This window comes from Stegodyphus dumicola, chromosome 9 (genome assembly GCF_044657685.1).
Source record: "Stegodyphus dumicola isolate Sdum_Otavi_A_Nest chromosome 9, ASM4465768v1".
In the NCBI taxonomy this organism is placed as follows: Eukaryota; Metazoa; Arthropoda; class Arachnida; order Araneae; family Eresidae; genus Stegodyphus; species Stegodyphus dumicola.
This window is the reverse complement of record NC_140776.1, coordinates 81,506,650-81,527,124: the sequence shown is the minus strand read 5'-3', so window position 1 is coordinate 81,527,124 and position 20,475 is coordinate 81,506,650. Positions and strand designations below refer to the sequence as shown.

The 20,475-nt window shown below is 32.3% G+C and overlaps 1 protein-coding gene across 2 annotated transcripts in view; it reads left to right on the top strand.

Annotated features, from left to right (window-relative positions):
- LOC118184747 (RRP12-like protein) overlaps positions 1-20,475 on the top strand; it is a 139,356-nt gene that overhangs the window by 74,705 nt on the left and 44,176 nt on the right. For both annotated transcript variants that reach the window (XM_085823674.1, XM_085823675.1), the window contains exons 18-23: positions 321-432; positions 15,558-15,712; positions 15,852-15,919; positions 16,034-16,127; positions 17,670-17,828; positions 17,945-18,025. In XM_085823674.1, the coding sequence (XP_085679800.1) occupies positions 321-432; positions 15,558-15,712; positions 15,852-15,919; positions 16,034-16,127; positions 17,670-17,828; positions 17,945-18,025 (669 nt within the window). The remainder of the gene's footprint in view (positions 1-320; positions 433-15,557; positions 15,713-15,851; positions 15,920-16,033; positions 16,128-17,669; positions 17,829-17,944; positions 18,026-20,475) is intronic.

The following is a 20,475-nucleotide window of genomic DNA, read 5'->3' as shown; positions in this document are numbered from 1 at the left end:
CGTTTTTTAATGAACTACATATATTTGCATTGTTGTGATTTGAATATAGTATTTGTTTTTTTATCTTTTTTCTTCCATTTTGCCATGAAACTGTTTTTAGTTTTTCCTGTATAATTTTAGCTTTGTTTCATTGTAAATATGTGTAACATTCATAAGTAGAAATGATTTATTTTATGTGTGTATTGTTAACTCTTTACACATTTGCGTATCTGTTTTTTATATCTTAGTTTTCTAGATCGGCAATTTCTTTACTTGTTTGTTTTGAAATTTCTGCATTAGCATGCATGTTTTTAATTTATAAATATTATATTCCTCTTTAGTGCTTCAAAAGTGTTGCACAAACTCTTGGTGTAATTCTTAAAGATGAAGCTCCCTTGCGGATGACAATATTGAGTTCTCTTAGGTTGTTAATAAGTAAAAATGTGGAAAATGGTATGTTTTTGAAACTTGTATTTTCACTTCCCTTTTCCCTTACTTTAAAGAAGAACTAAACTGAATTGAAATTATTTTATGAACAGACTTTACCTTTAAAAATGATTACTGTGTATATTGTAATGGAAATAATTTGCGGGGGAAAAAATATCTGCAATTGAATACATACTTGGATTTTAGCATGTAATTAATTTAATAAATTTGAATGTGTAAGCTGTAGTATTTGGGCGTACCCTTCCCATCTCAAAATTATCAGTTGCTTAATTAGACCAAAATCCTAATCACGCTGAATTAATTTGAATTGACACTATATGAGAAGAGAAGTTTAATATTTTCCTCTCTTCAACATTTGTAAAAGGGGGAAAAAAAGGTCAAGACAGCTTTTGTTATTTAATTGAAATGCAGAATTATTTATAATTTATCATAACCTGAGAATAATTATGATGCATTGCAGTATCAAAATTTTTGTAAAATCAATAAATTAGCATTTATTGTTATTGAACTTTAAATAAAAAAGAAACTCAACTTCACATCTGTTTTACATTATGTATATATGTTGAAATACAGTGCAATTTTACATTTTTAACAGAGCAAAAACTTACATATTTTAATCAAAAATTCAGTTATTTTTTAACTTTTAACTAAAATTCAGAGAAGTGCAAGTTTTTCTTTGAAATGTGGTTATATCAATCCTTATCTTTTACATTTGGGTACTATAAAACTGGTTATTATAAAAGATATTTTGAATGCTGCATTAAAACAAAATTAAATGATATAATCTAGACTTACATGGTTTTAAAATATGAGGGGCACTCAAAAAGTTCCTGAAATTTCGCTGTAACTCTATCACCACAAATAATTTATTTTTTACTACAATTATATTTATTTACTAGTGGAATTCATAACAGGCAGTGAAGCTGAAGGTAGGAGGATGTGGTGATTAGTTGGTGCGATGGTGAAGTTTCAGCAAAGGATTAACATCAAGTTTGTGTGATGATTGAGGAAATCTGCTTCAGAGACTTTGTTAGCCTTACAACTAGTTTACAGGAATAATTCTTTAAAGAAAACATCCGTTTACGAGTGGTTATCAAGATTTCGGGCTGGACAGGAATCGCTAGAAGACGAGAGCCATAATGGGAGACCTTCAACCTCCAGAAACAAAGGAATGGTCGAGCAAGTAAGACAATTAATCAGATCAGACTGAAGAATGGCCATCGATGAGTTGGCGCAGAAAGTGGAGATCTCTCATGGATCCATTGACGTAATCCTGTAAGATTTGAAGATGAAACATGACCGTGAAAAGTTTGTTTCGCGGCTGCTGAATCCAGATCAAATGGAAACTCGGCAATTGCCTGTGGATAAATGTTTTGAAAAAAGTACAGAGAAACCAACATTTCTTGAGAGAATTGGTACTGGTGATGTGACTTGGGTATACACATACAACCCGGAGACAAAGATGCAGTCCATCAGAATGGCACACAATGTCCTTCCCTCAAAGAAATCATGTTATGTCACATTCAAAACAAAAGTTAAAGTTATTCTCGTTGCATTTTTCGACAACGAAGGTGTTGTGCACTATGAATTTGTACTAGTTAGTCAAGCTGTTAACAGCCCTTTTTACATGCAAATTTTGAAAAGACTGAGAGAAGCAATCCAAAGAAAACGACCTGCCAATTGGCAAGGAGGATGATTACTGCATCACAACAATGCCTCCCCCTCGATTGCTGTGCAAGCATGGCTCACAGAAAAGAACATTCCACTCATCCACCAGCCTCCTTGTTCACCAGATTTAGCACCATTAAATTTTTGGCTCTTCCTCGAGATCAAAATGGGCCTCAAAGGTAACTGTTTTGACACTTTAGTAGACATAAGACCAACACCACAACAGAACTTTTAGCGTTGTTTTCAGCATTGGCAGAAACAGTAGAGCAAGTGTGTGTTCTAAAAGAGCCTGGTTTGAAGGTGATTAAGTAAATGTGTAGATGTATTGTAGTACTAAAGAATTACAACACAATTCTGGGAACTTTTTGTCTATCTGCCCTACATATCTGTAGGCTCAAAATGACAAAAATTATAAATGTTCTATGTGCTTTTATCATAAAGTTATTATCAGTACTATACTCTGATTTTATCCAAACAGATGCTAAACTGTTGTGATTTCCTCAATATTTGCAGCAACTCTCATGCCATATTGTTGTAGTTAGTCTAAACTTACTGTGAGTGGAGAATATGAGCCATTCATGATGCATCCCTACAAATTGAAATTACTGAGAATTACATGGCTTCTTCAAGGAAAACACGTCAGTGCTTTGCTGTCATTGTTGACTGGCCCATACATATCACAAAAGATTTTCATGTACACTGCTAAAGAAAAAAAAAAAAAAAAAGTGGGACAGTTCTATATCTCCTGTTCTACTGGGCCGATTGACAAAATTCAAATTGCGTTTTTCATGTCTCGAAAGCGCGACTTAGGATATATATTAGATTTATTTATAGCACTATTCTAACATAGTTATTTTGACAAAATCGGACTTTTTCTGAAATAACATACCAATTGTTTTACATATTTCGATTCTACAACTCAAATTACGCCTAAATATGAAATTTTGTAAAATTTGGAGCAAAATTTACGGAGAAATTCACAAATTTATGTTGGCAATTTTTTTTCAGTTTGTGCCAAGAATAGTTCACTTGGTGAACTTCTTAATATATGGCATCCCCATGTGTAACGTGTATACGAGCCAGTTTCCCTTAGAAAGTCCTCCACGAAGGCATCCCTTCCCTTAGGCAGATAGCCCTCGAGGCTTTGCCATAATCACACACACACACACACTTAATATATGGCAACCTAGTTTTCTTTCCCGTGAGAGGAAAAAAAGTCACCATCGTTCCTTTTTTCCAAATAATATTCTTTATATTATATTTTTAATTATAACTGTTGTTATTTTAAGTAATTTTTTCTTTTTCGAATTTCATTTTAATTTTTTAAATTGCATGGTTTTTCGAATAACTGTTTTAAAAATTTCCATTTACCTATTCGAACTGCGTAAATAAAGGTGTAGCGTTTATTTTTTTTCAAATAGTTTTCTTTATATATATATTTTTGTCATAGTTATTGTTTTAGGTAATTTTTAAATTTTTATACTTTTATTTTAAGTGTTTGTGTTGCATTGTCTCTTCAGATAATTGTTTTAAAATTTTCTATTTATTCCTTCGAACTGAGCATTTTAAATATATTTATTAATATAAATTTTCCAGAATTTAATTTTATTTATTTGAATTGCATTTCTTTCGGAAGAATAATTTGCAACCCAGACTACGATGCGTTTGAAAACTGCATATATTAAAAGAGAAAATACAGTAAAGCACAGTTAACACGCCTTTCAATGTTCCGTTCAGAAAAGATATATATAAATAAGAGAGATGTATAACCGACATTTTAACTTACGATGACTTGCATACACTGCTTTAAACAGTTTTATCATTGTGCCTATTGCTTTACGCAATTTATCCTACATTTGGTTTCTTAAAACTTTATTCATATTTTAGTCAAATATTTTATTTTTGAAATCCCAAGACTCAAATATCTTAAGATTAAAAGGTTTTAAATTTAAAAAAAAAAATACTAAATTTTATGCAAAAATTTATTTTTTCTTTTCTTTTTCTTCAGGCATTCTACTTTATTCTTGCTCTTTTTCGTTAGGCATTCTGCAAGTATATTAAAAAGCATCAGACTTTTCGAAATATCTTGGTATATCTGACAATCATTTTAAATAAAGTTATCGCCTTCCATTTCATAAAAGACCACAAACGGCCGAGCGATAAAGTCGCTGAACACTGGTAGTTCACTCCGGGGTTCGAATCCCGGTAAACGGGCTGGTTGCATGGGTGTTTTCGTGGATTTTCTCATGTGTACTGTGTATGCCAGCTGGTTTCCCTTAGAAAGTTCTTAACGAAGTATTTGATCAGAGCCTTTATCAGGCTTTAGAGGCTAAACATTTTGAAGGTATGAGATGAAAGGAAAGACTGGTTTCATCAAGATGTTTTGGTTTATTTAATTACGACAAAGCGAACTAGCGCTATCTGCCTAAGGGGAGAGATGCCTTCGTGGAGGACTTTCTAAGGGAAACTGGCTCGCATACACGTTATACATGAGGAAAACGCCCATGCAGCCAGCCTTTTTGCAGGATTCGAACCTCGGACCGAACTACCAGTGTTCAGCGACTTTACCACTCGGCCGCTGTTTCATCAAGAGGGGAAAAAAAAACCTCTTTAGGTGACATCCACATACATCACTGGATAAACTCTTGAATCTTCAAATAATTCGTCTGAGAAAATCATGGGGTTCTCCATTTATGATACGATATGATGTTCTATAATGTAATTTAAATTTATATAACCGTATAGTCTAAAATCAGTCGCTCTTCACTTTAATCTGCAATGATATAGTTTTTGTCTTTTCTGTTAACACAAGTTTAATTGATGGTATTTGCTGGTGTACACGTCCAAGTGTTTTCGCTTTGAACACCTAAATTCTTTGAAGTATCCTGAAAGTATATTCAAAAGCGTCCAACTTTTTTAAACATCTTGGTATGTCTGACATCCAAATTTCCCTGCAAATTTTTGCATACTTTTCTCCCTAATTTTCTTCTTTCCTTCTACAGTTATTTTCAGTGCTCACACAAAAAAATAAAGATTTTTCGATTGCTAGACTTCCATAAATTTTGCATTCTTGTTAATTTTTTAAAATATCAATTACATGAATTCCGTTTCAGCTGAAGACAGCTTTTCACTTTCTAGTCATTTTAACTATAAATAAAGTTTAAAGCAAAGTCCAAAGGATAAATATTTTAATTAAAAGATTTTTGCTAAATGACAAATAAATAAAACAGTCCAGCAGTGTTTATTCTTTACCACCGAGTGACATTGTCATATTAAAGATCATGTTTTTTTTATACAATCTGTAATGCGAGAGAAAAATTAGCTTCTTAAAACATTCTTTCTAAGAGGATTAATGTAAAAGATTATATATATATATATATATATATATATATTTAAAGTTGGGACCTGAACCAAATTGTCAAACTTTTAAGTTTAATTTACATGGTGGTTATAATTAAATTTCCAATTTGAAATGGTCATAAAAGGAAAACTACCGGACCAAATGTTATCAAACTTGGGAATGGTGTAAAGGAGGTTATGGTAATTTATTTTCCGTGAGAAAAAAGAAGAGTTTAAAAACTCACCACCAGGGGAAAAATGGTGCTGTATACAATATTATTAAATGAAATAAGATATGAAAACATCTGTTTAAAATGTGTTTATTAGTTTCCGAAACGTGTTACAAAGCATGTTCAATGTAGCGTCCAGCATTTTCCGAAAGCAAGTTAAATCCTGTTACTGCATTCTCAACAGCAGCTCTTAGCATATCAGGAGGAATGTTACAGACATGTCAGTGTATCACATTTTTCATTTCTGCCAAATTGTTTAGATTATCACCATAAACAGTGCTTTTGAGATACCCCCATAGCCAAAAGTCACAGAGGTTGAGGTCTGGTGAAAAGAGGGGAAGTGATGGCCTATAAGACGTTCATTCGTGAAATGTTGCTTAAGTAACTGTGCGACACACGTGAGGTGGGGCCCAGCCCTGCATAAAAATCATAGTATCTAAAATGCCACGTTAGTGCGGTTCATGTATTACGAAACATTTTAACATTGACTCTAAGTGAGCTGCAATCACAGTGGTTCAACTGTCGACTCCTCTTCAGAGGAAAATGGTTCAGTTATAAAACTAGCTGTCATTCAACACTAAACGGTGTGGAATGACTGCTATGCAATCGAATGCAGTAGGAGAATGCAATTGAACTAGATAGATAACATGAGAGATTTCTTTCACCCAAATCGATTAAAAGCGTTTTGAATCAGTATCTTCTTGTTTTAGGACCGAACTCAGGCTTCAAAAATTAGAAATTAGCGATCTGTAAGAAAACGATTTCCAGATTGTACGCACTTGTGCGATAGATTTGCGATTTCACATTTTCTAATCGCTAATTCGTGGTTTTCACGGACGGCGCACTCGAATTTAACGCGTTTAAATGGTAATTTGCTTGCTTCAAAGTTTCTTAAGGGTATACAACATATTAAACCCATGTAACAAAAAGTTCAGTTAGATTTCGACCCATATTTCGTTTAACAATATTGCATAAAGCGCCATTTACCCCCTGGTGGTGAGGTTTCGAACTTCCTTTTTTTCACAGAAAATAAATTCCTGTGACCTTCTTTACACAATTACCAAGCTTGATAACATTTGATCCAGTAGTTTTCGTTTTATGACCGTTTCAATGTAGAACTTTATTCATTTGCACTCTGTATATTATTAAATTTTAATTTGAAGCTATGCATTATATGTATACCATGCGTAAATTTTTAGCTTTTATGGAAAAATAAAGAATCAAAGCAAATATACTTAGGATAATGGACCAAAATTGAAAAAAATTCCACTCGCTCCGAAAATAAAATATTGAAACTTCAAGCTTGAATTTATTGGGTTATCGAAATATTTAATTTGACCTTTCTTCTAAGTCCTAGTTCCGACAACAATTCCAAATTACTTAAGCTGAAGTAAACGATTTAGTATATATTCATTGTATGTTAATAAAGTAATCAGAGTGTAATAAAAATAGATTATAGAATTTACGCTGATGCAACTTTTGTCTGACTGCACAACATGTAATGGAAGAGAAGACTTGTAGAGATCTGTTTTTTGACATGCTTCGAAAAGTAGATGTCATACTCCTTTTGTCTCTTTAATGTCAAAATCTTACCTTTGAGAGGGAACTTAAGTTTTTGGGAAAGAAAAAAAATCACAAGAAGACAAATTTGAAGAACATGCAGGATGATTGAATACACATACTTATTTTCGGAACACAAGCGGTTCTCCGACTGGTTATTGAATAATGAAAACATGCATTGTCATGCAATACAAAACATTTGGAATACGTTTTCTGATTGAAAACATAAGATTAAAAGTCATCTGCTTAATTCACAGCCATTTACAAGTCAACTGTTCGGGCAATTGCAGAATCGTTTTGATCCTGAGCTTGTAAGACAAACCTAATATTACTGGAATTAAATACTTCTTTAATCTTCTGAGAACGTTCCTTTTTTAGCTCATATTCCAAGAATATTAAGTGAATACAATTATTGCAAAATAAATTGAATATTCATTTGCACTACGGCTTGGTAGTTTACTAACGAGTTAACAAAACTTAAATTCTGCTTTTTGTGTCTAAGAATACAACAATATTTTAAATATTTACAAATAAAATATTAAATTGGAGATTTAATTGGAGCCTCACCAGTTGCCTCGCATTTGAAGATTGTTAAATACTAATTGTTTGTTGCAAAGTTTAACCCAGGCTGCATGGTTGGTTTTTGTAATTTTCTAGGTTCTCTTTGCAAAGGTCCTCTATGAAAGCATCTTAATCAAATAGCTCCTATGTTCTTTCTATGTTCAAATAACCAACTAACCTAGTTTAATAGTTTAACGGGAGTAACAGGAAAGATGCGGCGCCAATAATTGAATTGCTGTTACGGTACGCTGTTTCTAAACTTAGATGGTCATTCCTTAATTAAATAGCCCACAAGCGGCCGAGCGGTAAAGACGCTGAACATTGGTAGTTCGGTCTGAGGTTTGAATCCTACAAACTGGCTGGCTGCATGGGCGTTTTCGGGGTTTTCCCCATGTGTAACGTGTATACGAGCCAGTTTCTCTTAAAAAATCCTCCACGAACGAATCCCTCCCTTTAGGTAGATAACCCTCGTGTGCTTTGCCATAATTAAATAATCCAATCCAATCCAATCCTTAATCAAATATAATTGATTTGTAACTTCTACTAGAGCTGACGGTAAGAATTGAAGTGTAAATAAATAATATCGTGTGCAATCTTGACTAATATAAAATTTAAAATATTTGCATAGAAAAATATTTCTATTCAGACAGAAAGCTTTTTGAAATATTTGCAATTGCTTTATAAGAAGGATTTATTAATAACCGTAATAATTATTTATTATATTACTGATGTTCAGTTCTTGACAATTACATTCTAAATTAGAATTTTATAGATATAATTAAAATACGCTACGCACAAAAATACATTTTAGGATAAAAAATTAGTTGATTTTTTTTTTTTACGTTTTAAAACTTCTTAAATTCATTTAATAAACATCGTATCCTCGTCGTTAATTGAATCCAGAATGTTGGGTGTTGTTTATATAATTAATCTTACTTGTCAACAGAACCTGCTGACTTATCCAGCAATTAAGTAGCTGCAGATCATTTCTACATAACCATTGAACTTCCATTAATTCAGTCTCTAGAGGGTTTTATGTTTATATCACAATTTGACTTTTATAAAAATGATTATTCTAAATCTTGTGTTTCTATAAAAATATACTGTGCTTAAAAAATATGGAGGATAGTATCAGCCGCTCTTTCAGCCACTTCACAACCAACAGTTTCTTTAGAAATAAATTATGCAGTTAATGTCATAAAATATTTTCATAAAATTCAAATAAACATCAAACGAAAATTCTCAGTTTCAGACAATTCGATTTAAACAAAGTTAAAGTTAAAGTAATGTAGCAGACGATAAAACACTGAAGGTAAAAATTTACTCTTGCAAAAATTTGCTCCTTTTTTTTTTTTAAGGAAGAAAGAGAGAAATTTTAAAAAAATAGTTAAAAATTTGAATAATATCATCTGTAATTTAAAAAAAAATAGCTTTTCGTATGGTATTAATAAATATTTATTACGCCTTATCGAGCAAAAATATTTCATATAATTAATTCTCCGTAAAATTTTACTTGAAATTTAAGGTTAAAAATAGCTGTGGCAATTCAGTGTAACAAAAATCCATAAACCACATTTGGCATTATTATCGCTCAGAAAAAAAGATGCCAAATTTCAAAACGCGAAAATATGTAAATTCGTTATATCTTAGAAAATTTTGAATAAAAAAGTCTAATTTTTTGAAGATATGCTGAAAAATACACCTACTTTAAGATGATGTTAAAAATTTTATAGGTTATAATTCAAAATGTTTTTTGAAAAATTTATAAAAATAGAAATTTAAAAAAAAACACAAAAAAAGGGTAAATTTTATTTGGAATGAACCTAAATTTCGAAATGTGAGAGGAAAAATAATAAAAGTTTAATAAAAAAAAGAGATCTTAATAAATATTTACCAAATTCAATTAACATTGAGGAGCTAAAATTTTGAGAGCTAATATTTTAAAAACTACTCGCACGATTTTTACAAAACCTGGTATTCTGGCATAAGTCGTAGAATCGAAATATTGAAAAATATTGATATGTTATTTCAGAAAAAGTCCGATTTTGTGTCCTATGTTAGAATAGTGCTATATATAAATCTAATATATATCCTAAGTCGCGCTTTCGAGACATGAAAAACGCAGTTTGAATTTTGTCAATCGGCCCAGTAGAACGGGAGATATAGCACTGTCCCTTTTTTTTTTTTTTTTTTTTTTTGAGCAGTGTACATGTTATTAGACTTCATTGTGACAGTGATATGTAGCTCCATGTTAGATAAATATGAAGTTGTCCCCTGCCTTGTTGCAATTAGAAATAGCAGACATTTCCTAAATGTGTTAAAAACATTCCATTCACTGTATTTTGATGACATAAACAATGGCTTTGCACATCTTTGTATGAGATACATAATAAAAGAATTATAAGTTTTGGTAAATTTCACATATACTGCATCATTTCTGTTAAGCTTCCTTTTTTCATACACATATGTTATGGTTATTGACTTTACCTGCAATGTGAATGGTAAATTTATCAATGAAAATTTGCCTGTTAAAGAAATTATGTTTTTCATACCAATGCTGTATGATTATGTAGAGAGAATAACATGTTCTTTTATTTTCATAACGGGAAACTTGCAGGAACAATAGCTCATATGGGCGTCATGTTTAACAATTTAGCAATATTTTCCATTCTGTCTGTTATAATATTTTTAATTTTAAATTGTATATGCTTTCAGCCTCTCTTTTGAAGCAAGAAATACTTTAACTATATTCCATTCTTTTCTCGGATACTGTTGATTCCCCAGAATTTATGCAAAATGAACTCATTTCTTGAAATTTCTTGTTTGAGTTGGAAGCTTTTGGCATTATTTTCTGGTATATTATTGTATGTAATGGAGTTCACTTTCAGTAACTCTAGTTTTCAAAAGGCATTTTATATTTCAGTAGCAGCCATTTTGCATAAATGCTTCTGAAGTTGCTAGCTTGGTGAAAAAATGCAAGAAAAAAGCCTTCCTTTTTCTCAACTAGGTTACTACACAAATTCTGAATCCACTCCATTTATTAATTTTGGCTCAAAGTATGTTTAAAAATTATGAATCAATTTTTTTTTTTTCCTTTTACATTGAAAAATTAAACAGAGAAAAAATTCTGTCATATCTAATACAATAGGAATTTAATTTGATGTATGGTGCCCTTAGATATCAAGACTGCAGGGAAACAATTTCTCAAGAATTTTTTTATACTATTTTCAACCTTTCTCAAAATAGTATTTTAATGCAAAATATACATGTGTTTGTGTTTTTTAATTACACCTTTTGATCAGAAATTAATTTTGTAAATAATTTTAGTGAACTAGTAATATTTTTTATTTGATGTAACTTGAAATGCTTGAAATAGAAGATCTCTGCGGGAAAAATAAAGCTACGGTTGCAAGTCTATTTAACATTGAAGTTAATGGCTATCTCACTAAATTGATGGGCCCACCAGCGGCCGAGCGGTAAAGTCGCTGAACACTGGTAGTTCAGTCCGAGGTTCGAATCCCGCGAACGGGCTGGCTGCATGGGCGTTTTCGTGGTTTTCCCCATGTGTAACGTGTATACGAGCCAGTTTCCCTTAGAAAGTCCTCCACGAAGGCATCCCTCTCCTTAGGCAGATAGCCCTAGTGTGCTTTGCCATAATTAAATACACCACACCACACCACTAAATTGACGAGATATCGCCAAGGTGGCAGCGTTTTTGGTAACTAATTTTTGTCACCATACTTGGCAACATATTGTTCCATTCCCTTTATAACTGCAATTGGTGTTGTGATTGAATAAATGTTACTGAACCTTATATGTAACTGTAAACATATTCGGCCCTCATATGCCTTCCAGTAATTTCGAGAAGTGAAAGGTACTAGAGATTTCTCAGTGGCCAGGGGAAAAATTAAGGATCAGGGAAAGCATCAGTTTCTCAGTTGTTAGTTCAGAGTTGACTTTGGAGTATTGAAATTATCTCTGTGTGAGCTTTGCTCTTTATATGCATGTTGCATTACTTTGTGTTTAATGCTCTTAGTAGTTTGAAGAGTTACTGATTGTGCTCTGTGATACTGAGAAGAGCTGTACAAGTATTTTTGTAGAAAGATCTAGAACTATAAAGTATTTCTTTTGGTAAGATAAATTTTATCAAGTTGTCATCAGTTCTGTGTGCATTCAATCTAATATTAGCTCAGTCAATTATTACCCTATTCTGGGAACATCTTGGCTGCCCCTTGTATTGTAAAACCGTGCAAGTCTAAACTATATCATTAATAATTTTGTTTTAATACAGTCTTCAAAATATCTTCTATAAAAGCCAGTTTTATAGTACCAGGATATAAAAGATAAGGATTGAAATAAATGATATATAACACTATATTCTACTACATTTCTTTCACTATTTGGTATTTAATTTTGTTTTCCTATTTTAAATTGGTCATCAAAATTCGAGAACAATGAGAAAATATAAGCTCACTAAGTTAATGTTGCGACCAGTGCCCAAATCTGTAATTATTTTATGTTGCTTAAATACAGTTGAACACAAAATTCGACTTTTGCACATACGTTAATGCCGGATATATGCAAATTCGGAAATTGATAGTTAAAGTGAATGCAGTGTCTGAGAGTGATCAGTATTCAGAAGTTGTGGTTGAAAGGCACCATTTAAGTAAAGGTCAAAGGCAGCAAATAATTGGTAAAATCAAGGGAGATCAAACACAAGTGGAGGTCACTCAAGATTTGAATATCCCTCAGAATGTCATATCAAGAGTTTTAAACCCCCTTTATAAGCACTGGATCAGTTGACAGACAACCTGGTCAAGTGTGACCAAGAGCAACAGTTTCATCAAAAGATCATTTTCTGTAGTTGTCAGCTCGAAGAAACCATGAAGTGACTACAAGTGATGTGATTTTGGACCTTAAGGCTGCCACAGGAACTCAAATTAGTCATTACTGCTGCCCGAAGGCTTAACAAGGTTGGACTGTGTGTGAGAAAACCAATGGTTTGTGTAATACAAATTCCAGCTTCCAGAGGGGCATGTTTAAACAGGTGCCGTCATCGTGTTCACCGGAGACAAGCCGAGTATTGTTTACTTACAAGTCCAGATATAGTATGAACAGTGATTCTAGACATGTTTTGATCTGTAGAGATTAAGGAACACGCAACTTGTCTCCCCTTGACCATGAAATATCCTGTTTCATTGACTGTGCTTTAATGGTTTGGGAAGGAGTCATGACAAATGGCCGCACGGAGCTGCATATATTTCAAGGAGGTTTTGTAACCGCTATGAGGTATTGGAACCCCAGTTAGACTGTTTAGGGGTGCTATTGGCTCAGAGTTTTTGCTCATGGGTGATAATGCTTGGTCCCCATTGATTATATGTGGTGTCAAAATACTTGCAAACAGAAGATATCACTTAAATTGATACCTAACTCATCAAACTTAAGCCAGATTGAGCTTGTGTTGGATGACGAATTTCAGTGAGCTAATCTCCTCCCTGGACCCTCGAGGATCTGAAAAATGCACTTTAAGAAGAGTTGTGTGCTATTCCATTAGAAGTTATCAACACTTTGCTAAAGTCTGTGAAATTAAATTGCGAGGTATACATATCTCTCCGAGATTACTATAAACCATATTAAAGTAAATTTTTCTCACAAGAGGTGATTTAGTTTTTCCATCATTTTGCAATTTCCATGATTTGGTTTTAATTTCACTATTTTACAAATAATCAACTGCTAAACATTGTAATATTTGTTAACTAATGCTTTTGCACAAATTTCTATTAATAATTTTTATTAAGTATCAGTTAAGTTTTATTTATGTCATTATCCTTTAATTTTGATATGCGCATATAGCACAAGGAAGAATAAGGAGACTATCTCCTAAGGGCTATCAAAAATTAACTGCATGCAAATTTGCACTGAGAAGAAGCAGGATTTTGCTCTTAATTGGTACTGGAGAAAGCCAATCAGAGCAAATGGTATCCTTGAAAACGGCACAACCTCATCAACATAATCGGAAACTTTTTGTGAATACTATGGCAGAGTACGCATATGAGGAATCAGCATATATTCACCTCGCATGTGATTAAGCAATAGGGAATGGACGCAAAGCACAAAGATTGTGCAAACAGTGGTTTCCACTCTTCGGATTCCAGGTCATGCAACCTTTTCCAGTGTTGATCGAAGAATGCAAGAAATCAGTTCTTTTGCCCTTTCAAAAATGGAATGGAAGAGCAAGTTGTCAGCATTTTGAGCACTTTCTATGAGTTTTTCACTAAACAATAAATCCAATTGCACAACTTTTGGTCTCGTTCATTCGCTTCCCCAACACTGTTGCAAGTTCAGGTTGGAATTCTAATATTACTCTTTTCTGCCCCTCAGAGTGAAATGCGACCCTATGTTCTATGTTAATTATTGCTCGTCTGGATGGGGATGATTACCCTTCTTAATTTGTAAAAACAATTCAGAATCACCCTGTATGTATGTGTGTGTGTATATATATATACACACATATATATATATACACACACATACATATACGGTATATGTATGTGTGTATATGTCCGCGCGTATACAGTTTTTCCAGTTTTGCCAGACAAATTTCTTATTATTTATGTAGTTCTATGTTACGACATTTCGTGGAGCTACAGCTCCTGGTAACTTTTTAGCAAGGTTGCTGCAATATTCCTACCTACTACTATTCTTTCAAATCTTTTTGCAGCATTATGGGCAAAAGTTTTTGAGACCAGATAGGTCTTACGTCTAATTACCAGTTAGCTTTACATTTTCTTTTTCAATTATATATATGTATATGTGTGTATATATGTTTGCGTTCGTATACATGCATACATTTCTGAATCTGGTCCTGATAACAGAAGAGTACCAGGGGGACATAATTTAATTCCAGGCAAGTTTACTCGTAATTGATTAGAATTGTATATGGTTGTTAGTACTATTTTGCAATTTAGATAAGCATAGTTTATTATTAGAATGAATTATGTTACTTAGTGAGTTAAACTGAATATTAATGGAAAATTCATCATGAAAATTTCCAAAATATTTTGTAGAATCATTAGGTTATATTGATGCAGGAATGTGTAAAACGTGTGATGTTCTCACTGGGATTCGAACTCTGGACCTCCTGAATTTAAGTTATGTGTATTTTCAGCTATACTGATAGGCATGCAGAAAGGAGGGATAAAATACCTTATATACTTCTACTTGTAGAAGGCGAGTGGGAATGAGGCCATCCTGTCATCAAATCCTGGTGTTAATGAACTGTCAACCACTACCTTTTAATTTAGAATCCACTTGTATAGTAAGTAGGTTATATTGATGCAGGAGCATAAAAAATGTGCAATGCCATCGCTGGTATTCAAACTGTGGACCTGCTAAATACACATTGAGTGTGCTTCCAGTTACCCCATGAAGGCATGTAGAAAGGAGGAAGAAAAATGCCTTATAATTTATCAGATTTTGTTAGCCTGGGTTGAAAAACTTTATAGTAATGTTAAGCCTTAGATTCTAAATGATATTTGTTATTAAAATTAATGTTTGTAAACTCTGAAATATGTCATTAAAATTGTTTGATTTTATTTAACCAAACTGTACTTTTTAATGCCTATTTTCATCAAACTTTATATATAATGTAATTGTGAATATTCAAAGTGAATAAATTGATTAATTTTATGAAAAATTTATCTGATGTGTTTGTGGAAGAACCTTGAGATTTTGTATGTATTTATCTGTAACTGTTATTTGTTTATATTGCAGATGAAAATAAGCAAGAAATAGCAAAGTTTGCAAAGAATTATTTGCCTATTCTTTTTAATTTGTACACAACCGAGTCAAAAGATAAAGCTGAAGAAAGAGTGCGTCTAGCTGTATATGAAACATGTAAATTATATCTTCAGATTACAGATAAAGGGGTAAATTTATTATAAACAGCTTAACATAATATATAGATATGAATTGTGTATTATTTTAGCAAAAAAGAATTTTACTACTTTTTTTATTTCTGTGTTTTATATAATATCTGTGCATTTATCTTCTTTTTTATACTTCTAGTTATGTGAAACATTTTTTAATAAAGCTCTAGAAAAACTTGATTCCTCTCAGTCAGAGATTTTTATTCAGTAAGTCTCATTTTGTTTATTAATAGTAATGGTATGATAACTTTAACTTTGCAATGTTTGTAAACTTCTAGCAATTTCTACCTTATTTAATTTTTTTTTTTTTTTTTTTTGCAGGCATGCTTTGATTGATTTATGTAAAGCTATGTTACCAAAAGTGACTGAATCTCAAATAGAACAACTGTATGATTATTGTAAGCCTTTGATGCAGGTAAAGAACATATATTTTCTTTTCTCTTGTATAATATCTTTTGTTATACTGAAATCTTAAAATTTGATATAACAAGATAATTGTAAATAATCATTTTTCATGGTATTTTAATTTTATATCTTTAGTACTTATTTTTTATGTGATATTAAATTCACTGCAGAAGTTATTTATCAAAAGTGTCTTAAGTATTTGCATGCAACAGTGAATTTTGACTGAGCTATGCCCTTCAGCTGTTCAGTGTGTCTAATTGGTCAAAAGATTAATGATTTCTGCTAGTGTAATGAATGCGACAGTCTGCTTTTGCCCGAGTTGTAAAAATGTCTCTATCCAATACTGTCTGCTCATACGCTATTTATGATATATTCGGATATTTTCCTGCCACTATGTTGCTTGATATTTATACTAAAATGTGTGATAACACGCCCATGTATTAGTCATCTTCTCTGATGAACTTAAAAAGAGTTCTGAGGGAAATGTGTAACTGTAGCAGCTCAAAATTTTTCCTCCCTTTAAATCCTTTTCCTTTTTATGTTATTTTTGGTTTATTTGTTTATTTATGTACCATGCCTGGCGTTTGGCTCTTAGGGCATTTTTGGTTCATACAGATCATTTAGTTATTTTTCTAACAGAATGAATTGAAATACTAACAGGTATTTTCAAAGCTGTATAATAATAAAGTCACCTAATATTGTTTAGAATTTTTTTTTCTTTTTTCATATTAACTAATTCTTTTAATTTTTGTTTTATTGTTTCAAAACTGCTCGAGTAGATATATAATTTTCTACCTTCCTTTCCTGCCTTTCTTTGCAAAGATCATGTCTTAGCTATTTTTTAGAAGCAGTTAAATATTTTCTCAAAAATATAATTCTAGTGAAAATTTATTTTTCTGCATAAGTAAAACTTTTCCACTAACTGTAACATTTGCATTCCTCTTATTATCTACTAATTACTCATACTTTTTCATCATAGCCCATAGGCAGAATTATAAGTGACAGTTTGAGCAACTTGATGTTAGTTGTGTTTCTCCAAGGCTGATGTAGCCACTATTGATTACATCATCAGTGGGATAGTGAAAGCAAAATGTGCACTTTATGTGTTTAGTTAAAATTTACATACATAATATACTAGTGACAGCAAAAGAAATTATTTTTTATATGGTTATTTTTTTAGAAAAAAAAACTATTATATAGTACAAAGTCTGTAATCCGGACGTCCATTATCCGGAATGATCTATAATCTGGACCTCAAAGCCTTAATAAAGTAAACAAATAAATATTAAGCTTTTTTTTTTATAAAATTTGATACCCTTTAGATCATAATTGCTCTTTATTTCATAAATTATGGTTTCATATTTTAATAGTATAATTTCTGCATGCCATCTTATCAGATTTAAATTGATGATCTATAATCCGGAAAAACCCCTAATCCGGAATCGCCGACATCCCGACGAGTCCATATTATGGACTTTGTACTGTATATGCATATGTGTTTATACAGATCTGTGCATTTCTTTGTGTTTAAATATGTATTTTTTATTTATAGCATTCAAACCACACTATTAAAAAGAAATCGTACAGTGTAATAAGTGAACTTACTATTTGTGATTCTCAGTCATGTAAATCATTTATAAACTCTCATTTGGAAGATTTAAGGACACTTCTCTGCAGCTCTGCAAGTGGGCTAACTCCATCTACCCGAGCTGTAAGTTAAATCTGATGTATTTTTTCTGCTGCAACATACAACATGATACAACAATAACATACATGATTATGTTGTAAGTTTATATCTTTTGTTAAATATATGCTTTCTTTTTATAGTTGCGATTAAAGTGTTTGCAACACATTATTCATCAATTACCTCCAGATGAAAAAGCATATTTGACATCTATTGTTTCTGAGGTGAGTTTTAAAAAAAATGCATTTTTAATGTAATGCGATACTTACTGTCTGTCTATCATAAAAACAGCTCTCGTCAGATTGTCTGCAGCTGTCTGTTACCATAGAACCAAGCCCTGACCCATTTTTCGTAGGCGTGTTTGAAGATTTACTTCTCAGTTTGCCACCTTGGCGCATTTAAAGATGATTTGGCAATATTCACATTTTGTTTTAGTTTCAAGTAAAAAGCTCGTTGACCCCGACGTCCAACTTCCGAAAATGAAAATTCGATGGCGTAGATAAAGCTTTTGCAGCCAAGAAACGGTCTTTGATTTTGCAGTGTGAGGTACAAGTCGCTGAATTTGTCATCCCTCTAGATGTACGATGAGTAAAAATATATCAAAATAACTTGTAGGAAAATAAATTTTAAAATCCATGCTTATTTTTGAAGAAATATTTTAATTTTTACATTTAAAAAAAATCATGCTATTATTTTGCTTCTTTTTTGTTTATTTGTTTGCTTGCAAAATCATAGATGACATCTTAGAAATCTACTTGATTGCCCTATTCTCTGTAATATAGTATAGACGCACTTCATAAATTTAAATAAATTAAATTTTTATAGTTCTCCCTTCTAGCTAATGTACTGTGAACATTTAAAGCAATTTCTTCAGTCTTTAAATGATGTTCTGCTGTGTTTTTATTTTAAAATTTTCTGTTAATTTATTGCTTGTGCTTTAATAATGACTAAAAATTTCATCATTAAATGTATATGGAACCATCTGAAAGTAAAAGTGTTTATTTACTTAACCCATGCTCTCAATAAATACTTTTTTTGAACATTTCTTCTTTTTCATACCTTCAAACTAAACCAAAAGCTGATCAATTTAATGTCAAAAGGAAACAAAGGTGAATTAAAATCAAAACTACTTTTACCTTAATTACCAGTGGTTTGGGTTGGTTTATATGATTACGGAAAGCCTCCAGTGTTAAATGCCTAAGAGGAGAGATGCCTTCGTGGAGAGCTTCCTAAGGGAAACTGGCTCGTATACACATTACACATGGGGAAAACCATGAAAACGCCCATGCAGCCAGACCATTCGCGGGATTTGAACCTCGCACCGAACTTCCAGTGTTCAGCGACTTTACTACTTGGCTGCTGGTGGGCCCAGTCCATTGGTAATTGTTGCCCGACTGTTGTTCTAGTACACACAGAAAGACTTTTTCTTTTCATAAATATGCTACACCAGCAAGGCCCTCCTTTGAAATCACTTATGTTCATTTGTTTTGCTATAAATTTTGCTTGTAAGCGAATTTTTACAGTCGAAATTGCCATTCCCTTTCCTCATTGCTCCATTATCCAGTTTTCAAGGTTGTCCTCTAGATTCGACCACCTTACAGTACCACTTCTTTTGGCTCGTTTCTGTTGTAGCATACTTTTATGTTCTTCTATTTCAGTTCTCCAACATCAAATACATCTCTTGTCCATTTCAAACTCTCGAGCTGCTGCTCTATTTCCAATTTGTTCAGCATATGAAATTACATCAAGCTTAAAACCAGCAGTATAGCTTCTGCGCCGTTTAGGTGCCATTTTCAAAATTTTTCCTCTCATTTCTTACTTAAAAACTATCCAACAAGTACTTGTACCCAAACTGATGGGATCTGTATCTGCCAGAATACCAAGAAAAATCGATTCATGCTGAAGGGGAAATGAGGCAGGTGGAGTCGTGTTTGCCTTTGAAAAAAATTGCAGAAAAGGCAGGGGTGGGGAGAGGATGGGTGCTGGAAGCTTCATCGAATGGCAGAGGAGAGAGACTATTCAAAATGATGAGAATGCTGATTTGAAAGGGGGAAGAATGTTATTGTTCTGAGATCCAGTTTAGGGTGAATAAGGCATGTAGGACCGTTCAAGGGAAAGAATGTAAACAAAATAATGTTCGCAAAAAACAACTGAGTGGTCTTTTATGTGGGAACAGCACCAGTTTATGTACAGTGACAAGGCCATCCAACTGTGTACAATGACAAAGTTATTCAAACTATGTACAATGACCATCACAGGAAATATTTTATTTTTAGTGCACCTAAACGCCGCGCCGTTTCTTCTGGAAATTACGGTAATGGTTATATTTTTACTATGAAACACAAATTAATTTATGCTTGAGTTCAGGTAAAATACTGATTGTACTTAAGAACCACTTAATTTATCATGTCAGGGACAATTTGTAATGTCTCTGAGATTTAACAGAAATAAATGTCATAATGCTGTTATCAGAAATACTCTTTTTTTTACCCACATATATATCTTTACTTTTATTTACATCTGATTGAGTTTTATTTCCTTAAAACCTACTATTAATGTTATATATTTATAATGACAACTTTTTTAATTACTCTCACTTTAAGGGGGAAAAAATGATGAAATCTTAAATAACCGTGACTTAAATTCTAAGTTATTTAAAAAATATAATTTAAAG